Consider the following 27,733-nt stretch of genomic DNA (forward strand, 5'->3'; position numbering starts at 1 on the left):
CCCCCAATCACCATTCCCCAATCACTGCCCCCAATCACCATTCCCCGATCACTGCCCCCCAATCACCATTCCCCAATCACTGCCCCCAATCACCATTCCCCGATCACTGCCCCCAATCACCATTCCCCGATAACTGCCCCCAATCACCATTCCCCGATCACTGCCCCCCAATCACCATTCCCCGATCACTGCCCCCAATCACCATTCCCCGATCACTGTCCCCAATCACCATTCCCGATCACTGCCCCCAATCACCATTCCCCGATCACTATCCCCAATCACCATTCCCCGATCACTGCCCCCCCAATCACCATTCCCCGATCACTGCCGCCAATCACCATACCCTGATCAGTGCCCCCAATCACCATTCCCCGATCTCTGTCCCCAATCACCATTCCCGATCACTGCCCCCAATCACCATTCCCCGATCACTATCCCCAATCACCATTCCCCGATCACTGCCCCCCCAATCACCATTCCCCGATCACTGCCGCCAATCACCATTCCCTGATCAGTGCCGCCAATCACCATTCCCCGATCACTGCCCCCAATCACCATTCCCCGATCACTGCCGCCAATCACCATTCCCCGATTACTGCCCCCCCAATCACCATTCCCCGATCACTGACCCCAATCACCATTCCCCGATCACTGCCTCCAATCACCATTCCCTGATCAGTGCCCCCAATCACCATTCCCCGATCACCATTCCCCAATCACCATTCCCCGATCACTGCCGCCAATCACCATTCCCCGATCACTGCCCCCCCAATCACCATTCCCCGATCACTGACCCCAATCACCATTCCCCGATCACTGCCTCCAAACACCATTCCCTGATCACTGCCCCCCAATCACCATTCCCCGATCACTGCCCCCAATCGCCATTCCCCGATCACTGCCCCCAATCACCATTCCCCGATCACTGCCCCCCAATCACCATTTCCCGATCACTGCCCCCAATCACCATTCCCCGATCACCATTCCCCAATCACCATTCCCCGATCACTGCCCCCAATCACCATTCCCCGATCACTGCCCCCCAGTCACCATTCCCCGATCACCATTCCCCAATCACCATTCCCCGATCAGTGCCCCCCAATCACCATTCCCCGATCACTGTCCCCCCAATCACCATTCCCCGATCACTGCCCCCAATCACCATTCCCCGATCACTGCCCCCAATCACCATTCCCCGATCACTGCCGCCCAATCACCATACCCCGATCATTGCCCCCAATCACCATTCTCCGATCACTGCCCCCCAATCACCATTCCCCGATCACTGCCCCCAATCACCATTCCCCGATCACTGCCCCCCAATCACCATTCCCCGATCACCATTCCCCAATTATTGCCCCCCCAATCACCATTCCCCGATCACTGCCCCCAATCACCATTCCCCGATCACTGACCCCAATCACCATTCCCCGATCACTGCCCCCAATCACCATTCCCCGATCACCATTCCCCAATCACCATTCCCCGATCACTGCCCAAAATCACCATTCCCCGATCACTGCCCCCAATCACCATTCCCCAATCACCATTCCCCGATCACCATTCCCCAATCACCATTCCCTGATCAGTGCCCCCAATCACCATTGCCCTATCACCATTCCCCAATCACCATTCCCCGATCACTGCCCCCAATCACCATTCCCCGATCACTGCCCCCAATCACCATTCCCGATCACTGCCCCCAATCACCATTCCCCGATCACTATCCCCAATCACCATTCCCCGATCACTATCCCCAATCACCATACACCGATCACTGCCCCCCCAATCACCATTCCCCGATCACTGCCCCCCAATCACCATTCCCCGATCACTGCCCCCAATCACCATTCCCCGATCACTGTCCCCAATCACCATTCCCGATCACTGCCCCCAATCACCATTCCCCGATCACTATCCCCAATCACCATTCCCCGATCACTGCCCCCCCAATCACCATTCCCCGATCACTGCCGCCAATCACCATTCCCTGATCAGTGCCCCCAATCACCATTCCCCGATCACTGCCGCCAATCACCATTCCCCGATCACTGCCCCCTCAATCACCATTCCCCGATCACTGCCCCCAATCACCATTCCCCGATCACTGCCCCCCCAATCACCATTCCCCGATCACTGCCCCCAATCACCATTCCCCGATCACTGCCCCCCCAATCACCATTCCCCGATCACTGCCCCCAATCACCATTCCCCGATCACTGCCGCCAATCACCATTCCCCGATCACTGCCCCCCCAATCACCATTCCCCGATCACTGCCTCCAATCACCATTCCCCGATCACTGCCCCCAATCACCATTTCCCGATCACTGCCCCCAATCACCATTCCCCGATCACTGCCCCCCAATCACCATTCCCCGATCACTGCCCCCAATCACCATTTCCCGATCACTGCCCCCAATCACCATTCCCCGATCACTGCCCCCCAATCACCATTTCCCGATCACTGCCCCCAATCACCATTCCCCGATCACTGCCCCCAATCACCATTCCCCGATCACTGCCCCCCAATCACCATTCCCCGATCACTGCCCCCAATCACCATTCCCCAATCACTGCCCCCAATCACCATTCCCCGATCACTGCCCCCCAATCACCATTCCCCAATCACTGCCCCCAATCACCATTCCCCGATCACTGCCCCCAATCACCATTCCCCGATAACTGCCCCCAATCACCATTCCCCGATCACTGCCCCCCAATCACCATTCCCCGATCACTGCCCCCAATCACCATTCCCCGATCACTGTCCCCAATCACCATTCCCGATCACTGCCCCCAATCACCATTCCCCGATCACTATCCCCAATCACCATTCCCCGATCACTGCCCCCCCAATCACCATTCCCCGATCACTGCCGCCAATCACCATTCCCTGATCAGTGCCCCCAATCACCATTCCCCGATCTCTGTCCCCAATCACCATTCCCGATCACTGCCCCCAATCACCATTCCCCGATCACTATCCCCAATCACCATTCCCCGATCACTGCCCCCCCAATCACCATTCCCCGATCACTGCCGCCAATCACCATTCCCTGATCAGTGCCGCCAATCACCATTCCCCGATCACTGCCCCCAATCACCATTCCCCGATCACTGCCGCCAATCACCATTCCCCGATTACTGCCCCCCCAATCACCATTCCCCGATCACTGACCCCAATCACCATTCCCCGATCACTGCCTCCAATCACCATTCCCTGATCAGTGCCCCCAATCACCATTCCCCGATCACCATTCCCCAATCACCATTCCCCGATCACTGCCGCCAATCACCATTCCCCGATCACTGCCCCCCCAATCACCATTCCCCGATCACTGACCCCAATCACCATTCCCCGATCACTGCCTCCAAACACCATTCCCTGATCACTGCCCCCCAATCACCATTCCCCGATCACTGCCCCCAATCGCCATTCCCCGATCACTGCCCCCAATCACCATTCCCCGATCACTGCCCCCCAATCACCATTTCCCGATCACTGCCCCCAATCACCATTCCCCGATCACCATTCCCCAATCACCATTCCCCGATCACTGCCCCCAATCACCATTCCCCGATCACTGCCCCCCAGTCACCATTCCCCGATCACCATTCCCCAATCACCATTCCCCGATCAGTGCCCCCCAATCACCATTCCCCGATCACTGTCCCCCCAATCACCATTCCCCGATCACTGCCCCCAATCACCATTCCCCGATCACTGCCCCCAATCACCATTCCCCGATCACTGCCGCCCAATCACCATACCCCGATCATTGCCCCCAATCACCATTCTCCGATCACTGCCCCCCAATCACCATTCCCCGATCACTGCCCCCAATCACCATTCCCCGATCACTGCCCCCCAATCACCATTCCCCGATCACCATTCCCCAATTATTGCCCCCCCAATCACCATTCCCCGATCACTGCCCCCAATCACCATTCCCCGATCACTGACCCCAATCACCATTCCCCGATCACTGCCCCCAATCACCATTCCCCGATCACCATTCCCCAATCACCATTCCCCGATCACTGCCCAAAATCACCATTCCCCGATCACTGCCCCCAATCACCATTCCCCAATCACCATTCCCCGATCACCATTCCCCAATCACCATTCCCTGATCAGTGCCCCCAATCACCATTGCCCTATCACCATTCCCCAATCACCATTCCCCGATCACTGCCCCCAATCACCATTCCCCGATCACTGCCCCCAATCACCATTCCCGATCACTGCCCCCAATCACCATTCCCCGATCACTATCCCCAATCACCATTCCCCGATCACTATCCCCAATCACCATACACCGATCACTGCCCCCCCAATCACCATTCCCCGATCACTGCCCCCCAATCACCATTCCCCGATCACTGCCCCCAATCACCATTCCCCGATCACTGTCCCCAATCACCATTCCCGATCACTGCCCCCAATCACCATTCCCCGATCACTATCCCCAATCACCATTCCCCGATCACTGCCCCCCCAATCACCATTCCCCGATCACTGCCGCCAATCACCATTCCCTGATCAGTGCCCCCAATCACCATTCCCCGATCACTGCCGCCAATCACCATTCCCCGATCACTGCCCCCTCAATCACCATTCCCCGATCACTGCCCCCAATCACCATTCCCCGATCACTGCCCCCCCAATCACCATTCCCCAATCACTGCCCCCAATCACCATTCCCCGATCACTGCCCCCAATCACCATTCCCCGATCACTGCCCCCCCAATCACCATTCCCCGATCACTGCCCCCAATCACCATTCCCCGATCACTGCCGCCAATCACCATTCCCCGATCACTGCCCCCCCAATCACCATTCCCCGATCACTGCCTCCAATCACCATTCCCCGATCACTGCCCCCAATCACCATTTCCCGATCACTGCCCCCAATCACCATTCCCCGATCACTGCCCCCCAATCACCATTCCCCGATCACTGCCCCCAATCACCATTTCCCGATCACTGCCCCCAATCACCATTCCCCGATCACTGCCCCCCAATCACCATTTCCCGATCACTGCCCCCAATCACCATTCCCCGATCACTGCCCCCAATCACCATTCCCCGATCACTGCCCCCCAATCACCATTCCCCGATCACTGCCCCCAATCACCATTCCCCAATCACTGCCCCCAATCACCATTCCCCGATCACTGCCCCCCAATCACCATTCCCCAATCACTGCCCCCAATCACCATTCCCCGATCACTGCCCCCAATCACCATTCCCCGATAACTGCCCCCAATCACCATTCCCCGATCACTGCCCCCCAATCACCATTCCCCGATCACTGCCCCCAATCACCATTCCCCGATCACTGCCCCCAATCACCATTCCCCGATCACTGACCCCAATCACCATTCCCCGATCACTGCCCCCCAATCACCATTCCCCGATCACTGCCCCCAATCACCATTCCCCGATCACTGCCGCCAATCACCATTCCCCGATCACTGCCCCCCCAATCACCATTCCCCGATCACTGCCTCCAATCACCATTCCCCGATCACTGCCCCCAATCACCATTTCCCGATCACTGCCCCCAATCACCATTCCCCGATCACTGCCCCCCAATCACCATTCCCCGATCACTGCCCCCAATCACCATTTCCCGATCACTGCCCCCAATCACCATTCCCCGATCACTGCCCCCCAATCACCATTTCCCGATCACTGCCCCCAATCACCATTCCCCGATCACTGCCCCCAATCACCATTCCCCGATCACTGCCCCCCAATCACCATTCCCCGATCACTGCCCCCAATCACCATTCCCCAATCACTGCCCCCAATCACCATTCCCCGATCACTGCCCCCCAATCACCATTCCCCAATCACTGCCCCCAATCACCATTCCCCGATCACTGCCCCCAATCACCATTCCCCGATAACTGCCCCCAATCACCATTCCCCGATCACTGCCCCCCAATCACCATTCCCCGATCACTGCCCCCAATCACCATTCCCCGATCACTGTCCCCAATCACCATTCCCGATCACTGCCCCCAATCACCATTCCCCGATCACTATCCCCAATCACCATTCCCCGATCACTGCCCCCCCAATCACCATTCCCCGATCACTGCCGCCAATCACCATTCCCTGATCAGTGCCCCCAATCACCATTCCCCGATCTCTGTCCCCAATCACCATTCCCGATCACTGCCCCCAATCACCATTCCCCGATCACTATCCCCAATCACCATTCCCCGATCACTGCCCCCCCAATCACCATTCCCCGATCACTGCCGCCAATCACCATTCCCTGATCAGTGCCGCCAATCACCATTCCCCGATCACTGCCCCCAATCACCATTCCCCGATCACTGCCGCCAATCACCATTCCCCGATTACTGCCCCCCCAATCACCATTCCCCGATCACTGACCCCAATCACCATTCCCCGATCACTGCCTCCAATCACCATTCCCTGATCAGTGCCCCCAATCACCATTCCCCGATCACCATTCCCCAATCACCATTCCCCGATCACTGCCGCCAATCACCATTCCCCGATCACTGCCCCCCCAATCACCATTCCCCGATCACTGACCCCAATCACCATTCCCCGATCACTGCCTCCAAACACCATTCCCTGATCACTGCCCCCCAATCACCATTCCCCGATCACTGCCCCCAATCGCCATTCCCCGATCACTGCCCCCAATCACCATTCCCCGATCACTGCCCCCCAATCACCATTTCCCGATCACTGCCCCCAATCACCATTCCCCGATCACCATTCCCCAATCACCATTCCCCGATCACTGCCCCCAATCACCATTCCCCGATCACTGCCCCCCAGTCACCATTCCCCAATCACCATTCCCCGATCAGTGCCCCCCAATCACCATTCCCCGATCACTGTCCCCCCAATCACCATTCCCCGATCACTGCCCCCAATCACCATTCCCCGATCACTGCCCCCAATCACCATTCCCCGATCACTGCCGCCCAATCACCATACCCCGATCATTGCCCCCAATCACCATTCTCCGATCACTGCCCCCCAATCACCATTCCCCGATCACTGCCCCCAATCACCATTCCCCGATCACTGCCCCCCAATCACCATTCCCCGATCACCATTCCCCAATTATTGCCCCCCCAATCACCATTCCCCGATCACTGCCCCCAATCACCATTCCCCGATCACTGACCCCAATCACCATTCCCCGATCACTGCCCCCAATCACCATTCCCCGATCACCATTCCCCAATCACCATTCCCCGATCACTGCCCAAAATCACCATTCCCCGATCACTGCCCCCAATCACCATTCCCCAATCACCATTCCCCGATCACCATTCCCCAATCACCATTCCCTGATCAGTGCCCCCAATCACCATTGTCCTATCACCATTCCCCAATCACCATTCCCCGATCACTGCCCCCAATCACCATTCCCCGATCACTGCCCCCAATCACCATTCCCGATCACTGCCCCCAATCACCATTCCCCGATCACTATCCCCAATCACCATTCCCCGATCACTATCCCCAATCACCATACACCGATCACTGCCCCCCCAATCACCATTCCCCGATCACTGCCCCCCAATCACCATTCCCCGATCACTGCCCCCAATCACCATTCCCCGATCACTGTCCCCAATCACCATTCCCGATCACTGCCCCCAATCACCATTCCCCGATCACTATCCCCAATCACCATTCCCCGATCACTGCCCCCCCAATCACCATTCCCCGATCACTGCCGCCAATCACCATTCCCTGATCAGTGCCCCCAATCACCATTCCCCGATCACTGCCGCCAATCACCATTCCCCGATCACTGCCCCCTCAATCACCATTCCCCGATCACTGCCCCCAATCACCATTCCCCGATCACTGCCCCCCCAATCACCATTCCCCAATCACTGCCCCCAATCACCATTCCCCGATCACTGCCCCCAATCACCATTCCCCGATCACTGCCCCCCCAATCACCATTCCCCGATCACTGCCCCCAATCACCATTCCCCGATCACTGCCGCCAATCACCATTCCCCGATCACTGCCCCCCCAATCACCATTCCCCGATCACTGCCTCCAATCACCATTCCCCGATCACTGCCCCCAATCACCATTTCCCGATCACTGCCCCCAATCACCATTCCCCGATCACTGCCCCCCAATCACCATTCCCCGATCACTGCCCCCAATCACCATTTCCCGATCACTGCCCCCAATCACCATTCCCCGATCACTGCCCCCCAATCACCATTTCCCGATCACTGCCCCCAATCACCATTCCCCGATCACTGCCCCCAATCACCATTCCCCGATCACTGCCCCCCAATCACCATTCCCCGATCACTGCCCCCAATCACCATTCCCCAATCACTGCCCCCAATCACCATTCCCCGATCACTGCCCCCCAATCACCATTCCCCAATCACTGCCCCCAATCACCATTCCCCGATCACTGCCCCCAATCACCATTCCCCGATAACTGCCCCCAATCACCATTCCCCGATCACTGCCCCCCAATCACCATTCCCCGATCACTGCCCCCAATCACCATTCCCCGATCACTGCCCCCAATCACCATTCCCCGATCACTGACCCCAATCACCATTCCCCGATCACTGCCCCCCAATCACCATTCCCCGATCACTGCCCCCAATCACCATTCCCCGATCACTGCCGCCAATCACCATTCCCTGATCAGTGCCCCCAATCACCATTCCCCGATCACTGCCGCCAATCACCATTCCCCGATCACTGCCCCCCCAATCACCATTCCCCGATCACTGACCCCAATCACCATTCCCCGATCACTGGCTCCAATCACCATTCCCTGATCACTGCCCCCCAATCACCATTCCCCGATCACTGCCCCCAATCGCCATTCCCCGATCACTGCCCCCAATCTCCATTCCCTGATCACTGCCCCCCAATCACCATTTCCCGATCACTGCCCCCAATCACCATTCCCCGATCACTGCCCCCAATCACCATTCCCCGATCACTGCCCCCAATCACCATTCCCCGATCACTGCCCCCAATCACCATTCCCCGATCACTGCCCCCCAATCACCATTCCCCGATCACTGCCCCCAATCGCCATTCCCCGATCACTGCCCCCAATCACCATTCCCCGATCACTGCCCCCCAATCACCATTTCCCGATCACTGCCCCCAATCACCATTTCCCGATCACTGCCCCCAATCACCATTCCCCGATCACTGCCCCCAATCACCATTCCCCGATCACTGCCCCCCAATCACCATTCCCCGATCACTGCCCCCAATCACCATTCCCCGATCACTGCCCCCCAATCACCATTTCCTGATCACTGCCCCCAATCACCATTCCCCGATCACTGCCCCCCAATCACCATTCCCCGATCACTGCCCCCCAATCACCATTTCCTGATCACTGCCCCCAATCACCATTCCCCGATCACTGCCCCCAATCACCATTCCCCGATCACTGCCCCCCAATCACCATTTCCTGATCACTGCCCCCAATCACCATTCCCCGATCACTGCCCCCAATCACCATTCCCCGATCACTGCCCCCAATCACCATTTCCCGATCACTGCCCCCAATCACCATTCCCCGATTACTGCCCCCCATCACCATTCCCCGATCACTACTCCCCAATCACCATTCCCTGATCACTGCCCCCAATCACCATTCCCCAATCACTGCCCCCAATCACCATTCCCCGATCACTGCCCCCCAATCACCATTCCCCAATCACTGCCCCCAATCACCATTCCCCGATCACTGCCCCCAATCACCATTCCCCGATAACTGCCCCCAATCACCATTCCCCGATCACTGCCCCCCAATCACCATTCCCCGATCACTGCCCCCAATCACCATTCCCCGATCACTGCCCCCAATCACCATTCCCCGATCACTGCCCCCAATCACCATTCCCCGATAACTGCCGCCAATCACCATTCCCCGATCACTGCCCCCCCAATCACCATTCCCCGATCACTGACCCCAATCACCATTCCCCGATCACTGGCTCCAATCACCATTCCCTGATCACTGCCCCCCAATCACCATTCCCCGATCACTGCCCCCAATCGCCATTCCCCGATCACTGCCCCCAATCTCCATTCCCTGATCACTGCCCCCCAATCACCATTTCCCGATCACTGCCCCCAATCACCATTCCCCGATCACTGCCCCCAATCACCATTCCCCGATCACTGCCCCCAATCACCATTCCCCGATCACTGCCCCCAATCACCATTCCCCGATCACTGCCCCCCAATCACCATTCCCCGATCACTGCCCCCAATCGCCATTCCCCGATCACTGCCCCCAATCACCATTCCCCGATCACTGCCCCCCAATCACCATTTCCCGATCACTGCCCCCAATCACCATTTCCCGATCACTGCCCCCAATAACCATTCCCCGATCACTATCCCCAATCACCATACACCGATCACTGCCCCCCCAATCACCATTCCCCGATCACTGCCCCCCAATCACCATTCCCCGATCACTGCCCCCAATCACCATTCCCCGATCACTGTCCCCAATCACCATTCCCGATCACTGCCCCCAATCACCATTCCCCGATCACTATCCCCAATCACCATTCCCCGATCACTGCCCCCCCAATCACCATTCCCCGATCACTGCCGCCAATCACCATTCCCTGATCAGTGCCCCCAATCACCATTCCCCGATCACTGCCGCCAATCACCATTCCCCGATCACTGCCCCCTCAATCACCATTCCCCGATCACTGCCCCCAATCACCATTCCCCGATCACTGCCCCCCCAATCACCATTCCCCAATCACTGCCCCCAATCACCATTCCCCGATCACTGCCCCCAATCACCATTCCCCGATCACTGCCCCCCCAATCACCATTCCCCGATCACTGCCCCCAATCACCATTCCCCGATCACTGCCGCCAATCACCATTCCCCGATCACTGCCCCCCCAATCACCATTCCCCGATCACTGCCCCCAATCACCATTTCCCGATCACTGCCCCCAATCACCATTCCCCGATCACTGCCCCCCAATCACCATTCCCCGATCACTGCCCCCAATCACCATTTCCCGATCACTGCCCCCAATCACCATTCCCCGATCACTGCCCCCCAATCACCATTTCCCGATCACTGCCCCCAATCACCATTCCCCGATCACTGCCCCCAATCACCATTCCCCGATCACTGCCCCCCAATCACCATTCCCCGATCACTGCCCCCAATCACCATTCCCCAATCACTGCCCCCAATCACCATTCCCCGATCACTGCCCCCCAATCACCATTCCCCAATCACTGCCCCCAATCACCATTCCCCGATCACTGCCCCCAATCACCATTCCCCGATAACTGCCCCCAATCACCATTCCCCGATCACTGCCCCCCAATCACCATTCCCCGATCACTGCCCCCAATCACCATTCCCCGATCACTGCCCCCAATCACCATTCCCCGATCACTGACCCCAATCACCATTCCCCGATCACTGCCCCCCAATCACCATTCCCCGATCACTGCCCCCAATCACCATTCCCCGATCACTGCCGCCAATCACCATTCCCTGATCAGTGCCCCCAATCACCATTCCCCGATCACTGCCGCCAATCACCATTCCCCGATCACTGCCCCCCCAATCACCATTCCCCGATCACTGACCCCAATCACCATTCCCCGATCACTGGCTCCAATCACCATTCCCTGATCACTGCCCCCCAATCACCATTCCCCGATCACTGCCCCCAATCGCCATTCCCCGATCACTGCCCCCAATCTCCATTCCCTGATCACTGCCCCCCAATCACCATTTCCCGATCACTGCCCCCAATCACCATTCCCCGATCACTGCCCCCAATCACCATTCCCCGATCACTGCCCCCAATCGCCATTCCCCGATCACTGCCCCCAATCGCCATTCCCCGATCACTGCCCCCCAATCACCATTTCCCGATCACTGCCCCCAATCACCATTTCCCGATCACTGCCCCCAATCACCATTCCCCGATCACTGCCCCCAATCACCATTCCCCGATCACTGCCCCCCAATCACCATTCCCCGATCACTGCCCCCAATCACCATTCCCCGATCACTGCCCCCCAATCACCATTTCCTGATCACTGCCCCCAATCACCATTCCCCGATCACTGCCCCCCAATCACCATTCCCCGATCACTGCCCCCCAATCACCATTTCCTGATCACTGCCCCCAATCACCATTCCCCGATCACTGCCCCCAATCACCATTCCCCGATCACTGCCCCCCAATCACCATTTCCTGATCACTGCCCCCAATCACCATTCCCCGATCACTGCCCCCAATCACCATTCCCCGATCACTGCCCCCAATCACCATTTCCCGATCACTGCCCCCAATCACCATTCCCCGATTACTGCCCCCCATCACCATTCCCCGATCACTACTCCCCAATCACCATTCCCTGATCACTGCCCCCAATCACCATTCCCCAATCACTGCCCCCAATCACCATTCCCCGATCACTGCCCCCCAATCACCATTCCCCAATCACTGCCCCCAATCACCATTCCCCGATCACTGCCCCCAATCACCATTCCCCGATAACTGCCCCCAATCACCATTCCCCGATCACTGCCCCCCAATCACCATTCCCCGATCACTGCCCCCAATCACCATTCCCCGATCACTGCCCCCAATCACCATTCCCCGATCACTGCCCCCAATCACCATTCCCCGATAACTGCCGCCAATCACCATTCCCCGATCACTGCCCCCCCAATCACCATTCCCCGATCACTGACCCCAATCACCATTCCCCGATCACTGGCTCCAATCACCATTCCCTGATCACTGCCCCCCAATCACCATTCCCCGATCACTGCCCCCAATCGCCATTCCCCGATCACTGCCCCCAATCTCCATTCCCTGATCACTGCCCCCCAATCACCATTTCCCGATCACTGCCCCCAATCACCATTCCCCGATCACTGCCCCCAATCACCATTCCCCGATCACTGCCCCCAATCACCATTCCCCGATCACTGCCCCCAATCACCATTCCCCGATCACTGCCCCCCAATCACCATTCCCCGATCACTGCCCCCAATCGCCATTCCCCGATCACTGCCCCCAATCACCATTCCCCGATCACTGCCCCCCAATCACCATTTCCCGATCACTGCCCCCAATCACCATTTCCCGATCACTGCCCCCAATCACCATTCCCCGATCACTGCCCCCAATCACCATTCCCCGATCACTGCCCCCCAATCACCATTCCCCGATCACTGCCCCCAATCACCATTCCCCGATCACTGCCCCCCAATCACCATTTCCTGATCACTGCCCCCAATCACCATTCCCCGATCACTGCCCCCCAATCACCATTCCCCGATCACTGCCCCCCAATCACCATTTCCTGATCACTGCCCCCAATCACCATTCCCCGATCACTGCCCCCAATCACCATTCCCCGATCACTGCCCCCCAATCACCATTTCCTGATCACTGCCCCCAATCACCATTCCCCGATCACTGCCCCCAATCACCATTCCCCGATCACTGCCCCCAATCACCATTTCCCGATCACTGCCCCCAATCACCATTCCCCGATTACTGCCCCCCATCACCATTCCCCGATCACTACTCCCCAATCACCATTCCCTGATCACTGCCCCCAATCACCATTCCCCGATTACTGCCCCCCATCTGCATTCCCCGATCACTACTCCCCTTGGAGTGATTATCCATTCTTCTTCTTCGCAGAATGGAAATCCCCCCATCTTCAGTGTCCCTAGAATAGATCCCTACCTTCCTTCCCTCCCACAGTTTGGGCACAGGGACATAAGTTGCACTCCTTGTCAAAGGTTAGGTCCTCCCATTATCTGGCTGATTCTTCAGTAGCTTAAATGCAAATAAGATAGTCAAAGACATAAACCACAACCTCAGGAATTAAACCCGCAGACTTGCTTCAGTCATAAAAGTAGTTTTACAATGCAACGTCCAAGATGGTTGAGTGCAAAGTGCTGTGTCACTGCTGCAAACACCAAACCACTCAAAGTGTACACAATCCTCTGAAATAGAACCAGCTTGTTCTTGCACGAGAAATTCTTATGATTTTTTTCCCCAAGTGGTGCCCAAGGTCAACTCGTCATTCTGAGAGGTCCCAGCAATAGCCCTTATAAAAGGGCACAAAAATCATTACCTTTGACCTGTGAATCTCTCCTTCATCATCCTCTCCACCAACGCCAAGGATTTTCCTGCTCTTCAGCCGGCTCACCAGGTCAGTTTGGCTGTGCTTTTTCATCAGTGGAGGTTGCTGTTTGGCAGCCATGATTCCCAGCTCCAGCCGGACCTGGTCATACACTGAAACAGAGAGAAGGAAATGTCAGGAGACGGAGGGACACAGCCAGGTCACAGACATTTTGTGGACCCCGCAAGAACCCGTGCACTACCCATGCCAACCCATGGAATACAAACTAAGATGTTAGCCGTGGCTCACTCCAATGCAGTACTGACGGAGTGCTGCACTGTCAGACATGCTGTCTTTCAGATGAGACATTAAACCGATGCCCCATTTGCCCTCTCAGGTGGATGTAAAAGATCCCATGGCACTATTTTAAAGACGAATAGGGGAGTTCTCCCCAGTGTCCTGGCCAATATTTATCCTCAGCCAACATAACTAAAAAAAGATTCTCTGGTCATTATCACATTGCTTTTTGTGGGACCTTGCTGTGCGCAAATTGGCTGCCAAGTTTCTTACATTACAACAGTGACTGCACTCCAAAAGTACTTCACTGGTTGTAAAGCACTTGGTTTCTTTAATGACTATTTTGAGCAGCATGTATTACCCACAATGCTGAGCACCCAAATCACTTCCCGGTGACAATCCCTCGAATTACCATTACAGAGAGAAAACAGATCATAATTAGCATTTGAATACAGTACTGTTAAGAAAATTGTCTCCCATTATTGTGCCCTGAACTCATTCTCATTATAGGCTTTAAAAAAAACACACACAGTATTCAACAGAAGGATTTGAAAAAGTAAATAGCAATAAAATGATTTATGTAGCACCGGACAGTTTATTCAAATTAATGGCATGGAGCAGCTTATATTGCACGGAGCAGGGGATTTGGCATTGAGCAGGCTATTGGGCCTTGAGAGGAGGCATCCGAGTGGTGATATTAGAAGTTTGAGATATTAAATGATATGGATAAGGTAAATCCGGAATATGACTTTAATGAAATTGAATAAGAATACGAGTCTACTAACGAAAGGCGTGTTTAGGTCTGATATTGATAATCTTTTCTTCATAATCAATACATGGAACAGACTCCCGGATAGAAATTGAAGCGAAAAACCTGGGATGGGGGAGCTTTTTGACTGGCTGAACGAAGATGGGCGGGATGTAAGGAATAGATTGAATAAATTGAATGAACTTCAGGCACGAATTCAAAATGAAGGGTATGACATGGCAGCCATTACTGAGACATGGCTGCAAGATGGTCAGGACTGGGAACTAAATATACCAGGTTATAAGGTTTACCAGAAAGATAGGGGAAATGGCAGCAGGGGGGCGAGTAGCTTTAATGATTAAGGATGCAATCACTTCAATGATAAGAGGATATAATGAGAGGTAAGCAGGCAGTGAGATTTTATGGGTAGGATTAAGAAATGGGAACGGATTTAAGACTATAGTGGGAGTTGTGTATAGGCCCCCTGGTAGCAGCTGTGAAGTGCTAGATTGTATAAATGCAGAGATTAGACAAGCGTGTAGTAAAGGCAGAGTGGTTTTAATGGGGGATTTTAAATTTCATCTTGTAGCACCTGTCAGAAAGGTAGTGAATTTCTTGAGTGTGTGCGGGATAATTTTCTACAACAATATGTCTGAGAGGCAACAGGGGGGAAAGCCATATTAGATTTTGTAATGGGTAATGAGCCAGATTTAGTTAACAGCTTAACTGTGCGTGAACATTTATTCAATAACATGATCGAGTTCAATGTAGCGTTTGAAAAGGAGAAACACGAAACAGCGACTAAGATTCCAGATGTGGGTCAGGCTGATTTCAACGGAATGAGACGGAGACTGTCCACAGTAAATGGGAAAATCTGCTGATGGGTATATCAACAGAAGCTCAGTGGAAGATGTTCAAAAAAGAATTTAAGGTGATACAGAACCAGTTTATACCCCGGAGAGCCAAGAGCTCTACTTGCCAAAAAAACCAGCCATGGACGACGAAAGAGATGAGGGACAGCATAAAAATAAAGGAAAAAGCACAAAAATGCAAAAATAGCACAGATCCTGGAGACTGGGAGATAGAAAGAACAGCAAAAGTGGCACAAAACAGATAGTAAGAGCTACAAAAAGGGAGCATGAAAAGAAACTTGCAAGAGATATCAAAATCAACTCAAAGAATCTTTACGATTATATTAGGAAAAAGAAGGTGGTCAGGAGCGATGTTGGCCCCTTAAAAACTGAAAGCGGTGATATTGTTAATGATAATAAGAATATGGCGGACATATTGAATAATGACTTTGCGTCAGTATTTACAGTAGAGGAAGAGGATAGCATGCCAGAAGTCACAAGAAACTATTAAATCAGGGACAGGAAATCAATAAAATTAACACAAATAAAGTAACAGTAATGAAGAAAATAATGGCACTAAAGAGTGACAAGTCCCCAGGACCAGATGGTTTCCATCCCAGGGGTTTAAAGGAAGTAGATGAGCACATTACCGATGCCCTAACTATAATCTTCCAAAGTTCTCTCGATTCAGGAACTGTTCCTTTAGATTGGAAAACTGCGCATGCCACTCCACTATTTAAGAATGCGAGAGAGGGAAACCAGGGAATTATAGATCAATTAGCGTAACATCTGTTGTCGGGAAATTGCTAGAGTCTATAATTAAGGATAGGGTGACTGAACACCTTGAACATTTTCAGTTGATCAGAGAGAGCCAGCATGGATTTGTGAAAGGTAGGTCATGCCTGGCAAACCTGATAGAATTTTTTGAGTAAGTGATTAAAGTGGTGAACAGGGGAATGATTATAGATGTTATTTATATGAACTTCCAAAAGGCATTTGATAAAGTCTCACATAAGATAATTTAACTAAGGTTAATGAGGGAATTGAGGGAAAATTACTATATGGTTAGGAAATTGGCTGAGTGACAGGAGACAGAGAATCGGGATAATGGGTAGGCACTCAAATTGGCAGGAGGTGATTGTGGTGTCGGGGTCTGAACTATTCACTGTATTTATTAATGACTTAGATAATGGAATAGAAAGTCATATATTCCAAATTTTCCAATGACACAAAGATAGGTGGAATTGTAGGCAGTGTTGAGTAAAGCATAAAATTACAAAGTGATATTGATAGATTAAGTGAATGGGCAAAACTGGTTTTCAATGTAGGCAAATGCGAGGTCATCTACTTTGGACTTAAATGGTGAAAATCTAAAAACAGTGGTGGTCCAAAGAGACTTGGGGTCCAGGTACATAGATCATTAAAATGTCATGAACAGCTGTAGAAAATAATTAAAAAGGCTAATGGAATGCTGGCCTTTATATCTAGAGGACTAAAATACAAGGGGGTAGAAGTTATGCTGCAGCTATACAAAGCCCTGGTTAGACCAGACCTGGAGCACTGTGAGCAGTTCTGGGCACCACACCTCAGGAAGGATATATTGGCCTTGGAGGGAATGCAGTCTAGATTTACCAGAATGATCCCCAAACTTCAAGGGTTAAGTTACGAGGAGCCATTACACAAATTTGGGTTGTATTCTCTAGAATTTAGAAGGCTATGGGGTAATCTGATCGAAGCTTTCAAGATATTAAGGGGAACAGATATTGTAGATAGAAACAATTTTGGCTGGTTGGGGATTTTAGGATTAGGGGGCATTTTCTAATAATTAGAACCAGATCTTTCAGGAGTAAAATTAGGAAACACTTCTACATACAAAGGGTGGTAGAAATTTGGAATTCTCTTCCGCAAACAGCAATTGATGCTAGATTACTTGTTAATTTTAAATCGGAGATTGATAGCTTTTTGTCAATAACGGTATTAATGGATATGGCCCAAAGGCAGGTATATGGAGTTAGCCATGATCTCACTGAATGATGGAACAGAGTCGAGGGGCTCAATGGCCTACTCCTGTTCCTCTGTTCATCAGTAATTAACTTGTGATTTAGTGATATGACAGTGAACTCCTTCAGTGCAAGCAACAGGGTGTTTCTTGTGTTACATTCAGAGAGCAAAGACTCTTGGAAATTGAATAATTTATTCAGAGCACTGAAGTCTGGCCAACCTTCATGTAGGAGATATGTCAGTATTTTCAATCATTTCACTGTCAGACACAGGGCAGTGGAAGGAAGAGGTTAACCCTCCCCTCCCACTCCCGGGAAAAAGTCACAGAAATCCAAATCTTGGTGACTCCTCCAGTTTTCGCAACTTTTTTGTTTTCGCCACTTCCTCTCCTGAAGGTGTGTCACTGGGCACAGCTCCACAGGCACCCAGCACCTCATCCAAGTGTTCAAAACGATAAAGGGATCTGATGAGGTAGACACGGAGGAACTATTTCCTCTGGTGAGGGAATCTAGCACACGGGAGCACAATCTGAAAATTACAGCTAGGTTAGTCGTGGAAATCTGGAACTCTCTCCCCCAAAAAGGCTGTGGAGTTAGGGCAATTGGAGCTTTCAAGACCAGGGTCAATAGATTTCCGTTGGGTAAGGAAGGGTATCAAGGGATATGGATCAAAGGTGGGTAAATGGAGTTGAGATACAGATCAGCCATGATCTAATTGAATGGTGGAACAGGCTCAAGGGAATGAATGGCCTCCACCTCTGATACCGCAGAGACCATTCTTCATATCTGATAATTGAGCAGGAGCATCTGCAACCTATTGATCGATTGTGTGGGGCATCACAGCTGTGCCTGATCCTGTCCCGGCCTGGAATCCAGTCGCGTAAACACAGCTTCAGCAGAGGTTGTTCGCTAGCAAGCAAGAACAGAAACTCTGGTTGAATACTTTTCCCTTCCTTGGCCCAGATTCCTGTGCCTAATTGCAATATATCATCTGGGGCTCCCCACATCAGTTTACTCAGCACAGACCAAGGATCAAGCTTAACTGAAACCGCCTGAAAACCACACAAAACATGAAAGTCATGACATTGTGAAAAGTGACAAGGCCATAATTCAATCATGGCCCAAGTTGAGTCCATGTGTTTCAACACCAACGAACTCTCACTCTTAAAACTTTCTTCAGTATTACAGTGAGGTTTTATAAAAATTATTTCTGCCATACCAAACAAAAAAATGGTCCTGTATTGCATCTTTTTGAGGCCGGAACTAATCAGTGTAAATTCCAGGAGTCTGGCCATACCGATGACCATGATATTTAAAAATGTGCTCTCTCACTGGTGACATAGGATTCTGGTTATAATTATGTCAGAACAGGTCGAGATATCTCCCCTCCCCCCCTCACCGCTCTTGTCTCAATTCTGATTGTGATGGTCACTGAAGGACAGAAAGGTATCAGTGTGAGGGAACTGAAACAAGTGGTGTCCCTCCACTAACATCACTAAAACAGATTACCTGGGTCTTTATTTCAACGCTGTTTGTGGGACCTTGCTGTGCATAAATTGGCTGTTGTGTTTCCCCACATTACAACAGTGACTACATTTTATAAGTACTTCATTCGATGTGAAGTGCTCTAGTATGTCCCTGAGGACGTGAAAGGCACTATACAAATGCAAGTTCTTTCTGTCACATGATCAAATTTATCAACTGAATTTTTTTGTGTGTCTTTTAAATCTCATTAAAGATTTTACTTGAAAACCTCAGTCTCTTTAAAAGCCTGGGCTTTCTCTTGAGATTTTTGCCAGAACAGTGACTGTTAGCTGAAGGCAGTTGTGCAGCTTGAACACGTGCTCTATGCACAATTTCCCAGGCTGCATCAGTAACATTTCAGCCAAATATTTTCTCGACTATTTTTCAGTAATTGAAAGAATAGATAGGGAAAACTTTTCATATTCAAATAAAATTTAGTTGGATTGTTTCTAAAAAAAAGTTTGAGAGAAAAAAAGAGAATAAAATGAAAACTGCCCACCTGCTCTAGCTTGAGACTGTGTACAAATTGGGCCGAGAATTCCGCTCTCGCCGGGTCCATTATAAGTGCGCACAGACCCAGCGCGGCCTCGCAAAAGCTGGTTCTCAGGGCACGATGTGCATGCACCGAGAACCAACTTTTCCGATCTGTCAAGATTTCTCTCGACAGATCCTCTGCATCCCCAGAAGAAGGACATCCGCGCAGGAGAGATTGGGCTATTTGCCTAACTCATGCCCAGTGAATGTCCTTCAAACTTTTATGCTTGATAAAAGCAGGTGCATAGCTTACTTTTACCAGAGTAAAGAGTTTTAAAACATGTATAAATTTAATTTAAACACTCCATTTTATATTGTCCATTAAGGTAAGTTTATTTTTAACCCTATTAAAACACATTTAAAAAAAAATCCAAAAAACATATTTTTTCTAAAACATTTAATTTCAATTAATTTAGAATATGCGAGGTGTTTTATTTATTTATTGTGCTGTTTCTCGATGTTTTAGGGAGTTTTCTCATTGATTGTAATGGGAACTCGTACAAATGGAGCTCCTATTTTTATTAATGAGAATACTGCATAGTGATTGGTGGTCCTGGCCCATGTGACCCCAGCATGTACGTACGTACCTGAAAGACATCTCCCTGTAAGCTGCGCAGCGAATCTGGGCCTCTGACTGGGATCCTATGTTTTCCGGTACTTTCGGTGATTTATTTCGGGTCAGAGACATTTGTACAAAGGAAGCCTCCGACCGCAATTCCCCCCCACTCCAATATAAACTGCGTGAGCTTTTAGAAAGCATGTTAAGCTGAGAGACAGACTCAGAGTTATTTTTAAAATAATGAGTTGAATTTCAAAAGCCTCCATTATCAGATATTATCCATGCTTTGCTACAGTAATAAAATGTAAGCGGGATGGAGTACAAAAGCAGGGAGGTCCTGCTGCAACTGTACAGGGTATTGCTGAGGCCGCACCTGGAGTACTGCGTGCAGTTTTGGTCACCTTACTTCAGGAAGGATATACTAGCTTTGGAGGGGGTACAGAGACGATTCACTCGGCTGATTCCGGAGATGAGGGGGTTACCTTATGATGATAGATTGAGTAGACTGGGTCTTTACTCGTTGGAGTTCAGAAGGATGAGGGGTGATCTTATAGAAACATTTAAAATAATGAAAGGGATAGACAAGATAGAGGCGGAGAGGTTGTTTCCACTGGTCGGGGAGACTAGAACTAGGGGGCACAGCCTCAAAATACGGGGGAGCCAATTTAAAACCGAGTTGAGAGGGAATTTCTTCTCCCAGAGGATTGTGAATCTGTGGAATTCTCTGCCCAAGGAAGCAGTTGAGGCTAGCTCATTGAATATATTCAAGTCACAGATAGATAGATTTTTAACCAATAAGGGAATTAAGGGTTACGAGGAGCGGGCTGGTAAGTGGAGCTGAGTCCACGGCCAGATCAGCCATGATCTTATTGAATGGCGGAGCAGGCTCGAGGGGCTAGATGGCCTACTCCTGTTCCTAATTCTTATGTTCTTATGTTATAATATATATGCAAGCTGCCAATTCTACATAGTTGGGACATTTTTTTTTAGCCCTCAAAATTATATTCACATATCTAAAAAGGTATTGCTTTGTTCACCAAATGAACTGTAGTGACACCAGCATGCGGAAGGCTGCAATAAAATGAGTCCTGCATCACACACACATCCCGAGGCCAGGCTGCAGGAGGGAGCAGTGCAGATCCTGGGACCGCACTCTGCCAATGCTGTGGGATTTCCTGCACCCACACATGGATTGTGCTGACCAATGGTCAAAGACCAGATATGTCTTGTTTTTCCTGTTTTCGAGGCCCAGTTCTCGGACGAGACCCTCAGCAATGAAAAGATAGGGCAGCAGCAAACTGCATCCTTCATTCTGATCGCCACAAAAGCTGGAAGCAAAAAAGAGGGTGCAGAGAGAGAGAGAGAGAGACCCAGCCAGAACGTAACCTCACTACCACAAGCATTTAGGGCCAAACTGAAACCAGCAGTGTGAAACCAGCAGATCCTCTCTCTCCCCAACCCCACCCCCATACAGGGTGAATAGCTGGCTGGCTTATCGCCCGACAAAACCATAGCAATTACAGCTCCCGCTATCTGCCCCAACTGCCACACCATTCTGTGTGTTCTCAACTTACAAAATGGTAAGAGATAAAAATTAAATAGACAGAGAAAAGAATTCATCAAAATAAAAGGCCACTCCATTACAGTTTTGACACAAATAAAGACACAGATGTGGAATTCAATTGAGAGCACTGGAAAAACACAGAAAGTTAGTATGCAGGTACAGCAAGTAATCAGGAAGACAAATGGAATGTTGGCCTGTATTGCAAGGGAGATAGAGTATAAAAGCAGAGAAGTCCTGCTACAACTGTACAGGGTGTTGGTAAGGCCACACTTGGAGTACTGCGTACAGTTTTGGTCATCATATTTAAGGAAGGATATACTTGCATTGGAGGCTGTTCAAAGAAGGTTCACTAGGTTGATTCTGGAGATGAAGGGTTTGACTTATGAAGATAGGTTGAGTAGGCTGGGACTATACTCATTGGAGTTCAGAAGAATGAGAGGTGATCTTATGAAAAGAGAAAAGATAATGAGGGGGCATGACAAGATGGATGCAGAGAGGATATATCCACTGATAGGGGAAACTAAAACTAGGGGGCATAGTCTCAGAATAAGGGCTTGCCTATTTAAAACTGAGATGAGGAGGAATTTCTTCTCTCAGTGGGCTATAAATCTGTGGAATTCTCTGCCCCAGAGAGCTGTGGAGACTGGGTCATTGAATATATTTAAGGTGGAAATAGACAGATTTTTGAGCGATAAGGGAATAAAGGGCTATGGGGAGCGGGCAGGGAAGTGGAGCTGAGTCCATGATCAGATCAGATCTTATTAAATGGCGAAGCAGGCTCGAGGTTATAAAACATTCAATACTGACTCACCATGAACAACATCACAGGAGGTGTCTGTGTGTGTGTGTGTGTGAAACCGCATGTGAGCGTAACCACATCTGCTCGTTCGTGAGCGTGACCGAGTGAGCATGCATGTGCTTCTGAGTGTGACCGCTGTTTGAGTCTGTGTGCATGAGCGAGTGTGTGTGAGCGAGTGTGCATGAGCGAGTGTCTGCACATCTGAGTGTGTGTCTGTGAGTGTGTGTGTGTGTGTGTGCACCTGTGAGCATCTATTTGTCGATGTGTATTCTCCTCCCTGAGCTCAGTAAGCCAGTTCCCCTTCATATGATCAGTACTCACTGCTGAAATATTATAAATTCCGAATGAAAATATTAAATAGACATAAAATGAAGAATTCATAGGCTGTGAATCTCAGTTTGACCCTGGTATCACAAGACATCAGCCCCCTTTTTAAAAATAAACACCTTTTTAAAAACAACACTCCGTGCTTTGTGCTTTCTTCTCTATTTTCCAACATTGTGAGTAACCAGGAAATCACAGGACTGTACGCTCAGAACCCAACACAACAACTTGCATTCATATAACGCCTTCCACATAGTAAAACATCCCACAGGTGAAGTTTAATGGACGCCTTGCATTTTCAGGCCAGTTCGAACTCCTGCCTCCTCTTTTTCTTCATAAAAATACGTGACTGTGAAGGTTAGTCAGGGGTTACAGCAGGCATTGTGGCTCCGGCCAACGAAGGTATACAGAGTTGAGCTTCTAAAATCCAGAGTTCCAGAATCCGGACTCCGGGACGATCCGCGGCTGGGTCGTCCGGAATACGTAAAATGTTCCGGAATCCGGACTGGATGACCTCGGGAACAACTCCTCGGCGGGGCCCTGCCCGCCGACGACCTCCATGGCGGGGCCCTGCCCGCCGACGACCTCCATGGCGGGGCCCTGCCCGCCGACGACCTCCATGGCGGGGCCCTGCCCGCCGACGACCTCCATGGCGGGGCCCTGCCAGCCGACGACCTCCATGGCGGGGCCCTGCCCGCCGACGACCTCCATGGCGGGGCCCTGCCCGCCGACGACCTCCATGGCGGGGCCCTGCCAGCCGACGACCTCCATGGCGGGGCCCTGCCCGCCGACGACCTCCATGGCGGGGCCCTGCCCGCCGACGACCTCCATGGCGGGGCCCTGCCCACCGACGACCTCCATGGCGGGGCCCTGCCCGCCGACGACCTCCATGGCAGGGCCCTGCCCGCCGACGACCTCCATGACGGGGCCCCGCCCAACAGCGACGACGACCTCCACGGCGGGGCCCCTCCCAATGACGAACTCCACGGCGGGGCCCGAACACCTCCTCGGGGAGCAACTACCTTCCCCGCGACCCCCACACCCCACCTTTCTGACGTTCCGAAATCTGGAAATACCCGAACCTGGGCTTGGGTGTTTCTGGATTTCAGGCATCAGAAACACGTTCCAAAGTCCGGAAAAACATGAAAACCAGCTTGGCCTCGGTCCCGAGGTTGCTGGATTCGGTTCGCTCAACTGGGTATTAAATTTTGGGTGAATTGAGTACATTCCAAATAACTGACCTTTGCAAATTTCTGTCACACTTAAGATAAAAAATGTAAAGACACAGAGTGACATTTCAAGTGTGACAGACATTAAATGTGTGCTAGACACAGCAATTTACTACAGTAGCCAATCTCCCATGGCGACGGGCTAGGAAGTCAGAACCTTTATGGCTTGTTTTGGATGCTTCAATTTTATCACTGCATCTTTCCACACAGTGGCCTCAGACGGTGGTGCTCATTATTTGTGTGTGTATAATATTGTCTGCAGAATGCAAACAAAGCTGTTTTCACACAGAACTTGCAGGAAAATATTAAGCAAGTGCATAACATGTGCTGTGAAAATTTAATTAACGTGCAGCTCATGGGGAATTATTACATTTTTGCACAGTGGGTCGGGTAACCTTACTCAATTAATTATTTTAATTTTGGTTGAAGCAGTAGGAACTTTATTTCATTTCATATTTCAAACACAGTGTGAGGAAACCCAGAAGGTTTACCAAATTTATTTTGAAGGTGACAGGTTGTGGTTGGGAGATAATTTCATTTTATATTATACACAGCATCGATTTTATACACAGCATGTGGAAAATCATGAAGACATCAGATTTCTCAAAACAGATTCTGTAAGTTTACTGGTACCAGAGGCAGAATGATTCATTTATTGTAAATGTGGACATAAGAATTTATAATGGAAAACTGACAGGATGTGTATGCAGATATAAGATTTTTAATAAGCTAAACATAAATTGAAGTAGCTGGCAGTAGGGAGATTGGAGGCATGTGTAGCAGAGAGAGAGAGACAGGCAGAGAGGGAGACAGAGAGAGAGAGATAAAGAGAGAGAGAGAGAGAGAGACAGGCAGAGAGGGAGACAGAGAGAGAGAGACAGAGAGAGAGACACAGAGAGAGAGGCAGAGAGGGAGACAGAGAGAGAGAGAGAGAGACAGAGAGAGAGACACAGAGAGAGAAAGAGACAGAGAGAGAGAGAGAGAGAGAGAGAGAGAGACACGCAGAGACAGAGACATGCAGAGAGAGAGACGCAGAGAGAGAGACGCAGAGAGAGAGAGAGAGAGAGAGACGAAGAGAGAGAAACGCAGAGAGAGAGAGAAACAGAGAGAGAGAGAGAGACAGAGAGCGAGAGAGAGAGACACAGAGAGAGAAAGAGAGAGAGAGAGAGACAGAGACAGAGAGAGCGAGAGAGAGAGACATGGAGAGAGAGAGACACAGAGAGAGAAAGAGAGAGAGAGAGAGAGACAGACAGAATGAGAGACAGAGAGAGAAAGAGAGAGAGAAAGAAAGAGAGAAAGACACGCAGAGAGAGACACAGAGACGCAGAGAGAGAGATGCAGAGAGAGAGAGAGACAGACGAAGAGAGAGAAATGCAGAGAGAGAGAGACAGAGAGAGAGAGAGAGACAGAGAGAGAGACAGAGAGACAGAGAGAGAGAGAGACAGAGAGAGAGACACAGAGAGAGAAAGAGACGCAAAGAGAGAGAGACGCAGAAAGAGAGAGACGACGCAGAGAGAGCCGACGCAGAGAGGGAGACATAGAAACATAGAAAACAGGTGCAGGAGTAGGCCATTCGGCCCTTCGAGCCTGCACCACCATTCAATAAGATCATGGCTGAACATTCACCTCAGTACCCCTTTCCTGCTTTCTCTCCATACCCCTTGATCCCCTGAGCCGTTACGGCCATATCTAACTCCCTCTTGAATATATCCAATGAACTGGCATCAACAACTCTCTGCGGCAGGGAATTCCACAGGTCAACAACTCTCTGAGTGAAGAAGTTTCTCCTCATTTCGGTCCTAAATGGCCGAGCCCTCATCCTAAGACTATGTCCCCTGGTTCTGGACCTCCCCAACATCGGGAACATTCTTCCCGCATCTAACCTGTCCCGTCCCGTCAGAATCTTATATGTTTCTACGAGATCCCCTCTCATCCTTCTAAACTCCAGTGAATAAAGTTGACCCAGTCTCTCCTCATATGACACTCCAGCCATCCCTGGAATTAGTCTGGTGAACCTTCGCTGCAATCCCTCAATAGCAAGAACGTCCTTCCTCAGATTAGGAGACCAAAATTGCATACAATATTCCAGGTGGGGCCTCAGTAAGGCTCTGCACAACTGCAGTAAGACCTCCCTGCTCCTGTACTCAAATCCCGTAGCTAAGAAGGCCAACATACCATTTGCCTTCTTCACCGCCTGTTATACCTGCATGCCAACTTTCAATGACTGATGTACCATGACACCCAGGTCTCGTTGCACCTCCCTTTTTCCTAATCTGCCGCCATTCAGATAATATTCTGCCTATGTGTTTTTGCCCCCAAAATGGATAACCTCACATTTATCCACATTATATTGCATCTGCCATGCATTTGCCCACTCACCTAACCTGTCCCAGTCACCCTGCAGCCTCTTAGCACCCCCTCACAACTCACACCGCCACCCAGTTTAGTGTCATCTGCAAACTTGGAGATATTACACTCTATTCATTCATCCAAATCGTTAATGTATATTGTAAAGAGCTGGGGTCCCAGCACTGAGCCCTGCGGCACTCTACCAGTAACTGCCTGCCATTCTGAAAATGACCCGTTTATCCTGACTCTCTGTTTCCTGTCTGCCAACCAGTTCTCTATCCATGTCAGTACATTACCCCCAATACCATGCGCTTTGACTTTGTACACCAATCTCTTGTGCAGGACCTTGTCAAAAGCCTTTTGAAAGTCCAAATACGCCACATCCACTGGTTCTCCCTTGTCCACTCTGCTAGTTACATCCTCAAAAAATTCCAGAAGATTCGTCAAGCACGATTTCCCTTTCATAAATCCATGCTGACTTGGACCGATCCTGTCACTGCTTTCCAAATGCGCTGCTATTTCATCCTTAATGATTGATTCCAACATTTTCCTCACTACTGATGTCAGGCTAACCGGTCTATAATTACCGTTTTCTCTCTCCCTCCTTTTTTAAAAAGTGGTATTACATTAGCTACCCTCCAGTCCATAGGAACTGATCCAGAGTCAATAGACTGTTGGAAAATGATCACCAATGCATCCACTATTTCTATGGCCACCTCCTTAAGTACTCTGGGATGCAGACTATCAAGCTCCGGGGATTTATCAGCCTTCAATCCAATCAAT

General features: G+C 51.0%; 1 protein-coding gene across 3 annotated transcripts in view; it reads right to left on the reverse strand.

The window, feature by feature from the left end:
- LOC139279961 (tumor protein p53-inducible protein 11-like) overlaps positions 1-27,733 on the reverse strand; it is a 169,147-nt gene that overhangs the window by 76,206 nt on the left and 65,208 nt on the right. For all 3 annotated transcript variants that reach the window (XM_070899323.1, XM_070899325.1, XM_070899324.1), the window contains one exon: positions 14,185-14,345. In XM_070899323.1, coding sequence (XP_070755424.1) covers positions 14,185-14,313 — 129 coding nt within the window. In that variant the 5' untranslated portion in view covers positions 14,314-14,345. The remainder of the gene's footprint in view (positions 1-14,184; positions 14,346-27,733) is intronic.

Source organism: Pristiophorus japonicus, chromosome 14 (genome assembly GCF_044704955.1).
Source record: "Pristiophorus japonicus isolate sPriJap1 chromosome 14, sPriJap1.hap1, whole genome shotgun sequence".
Lineage (NCBI taxonomy): Eukaryota > Metazoa > Chordata > Chondrichthyes > Pristiophoridae > Pristiophorus > Pristiophorus japonicus.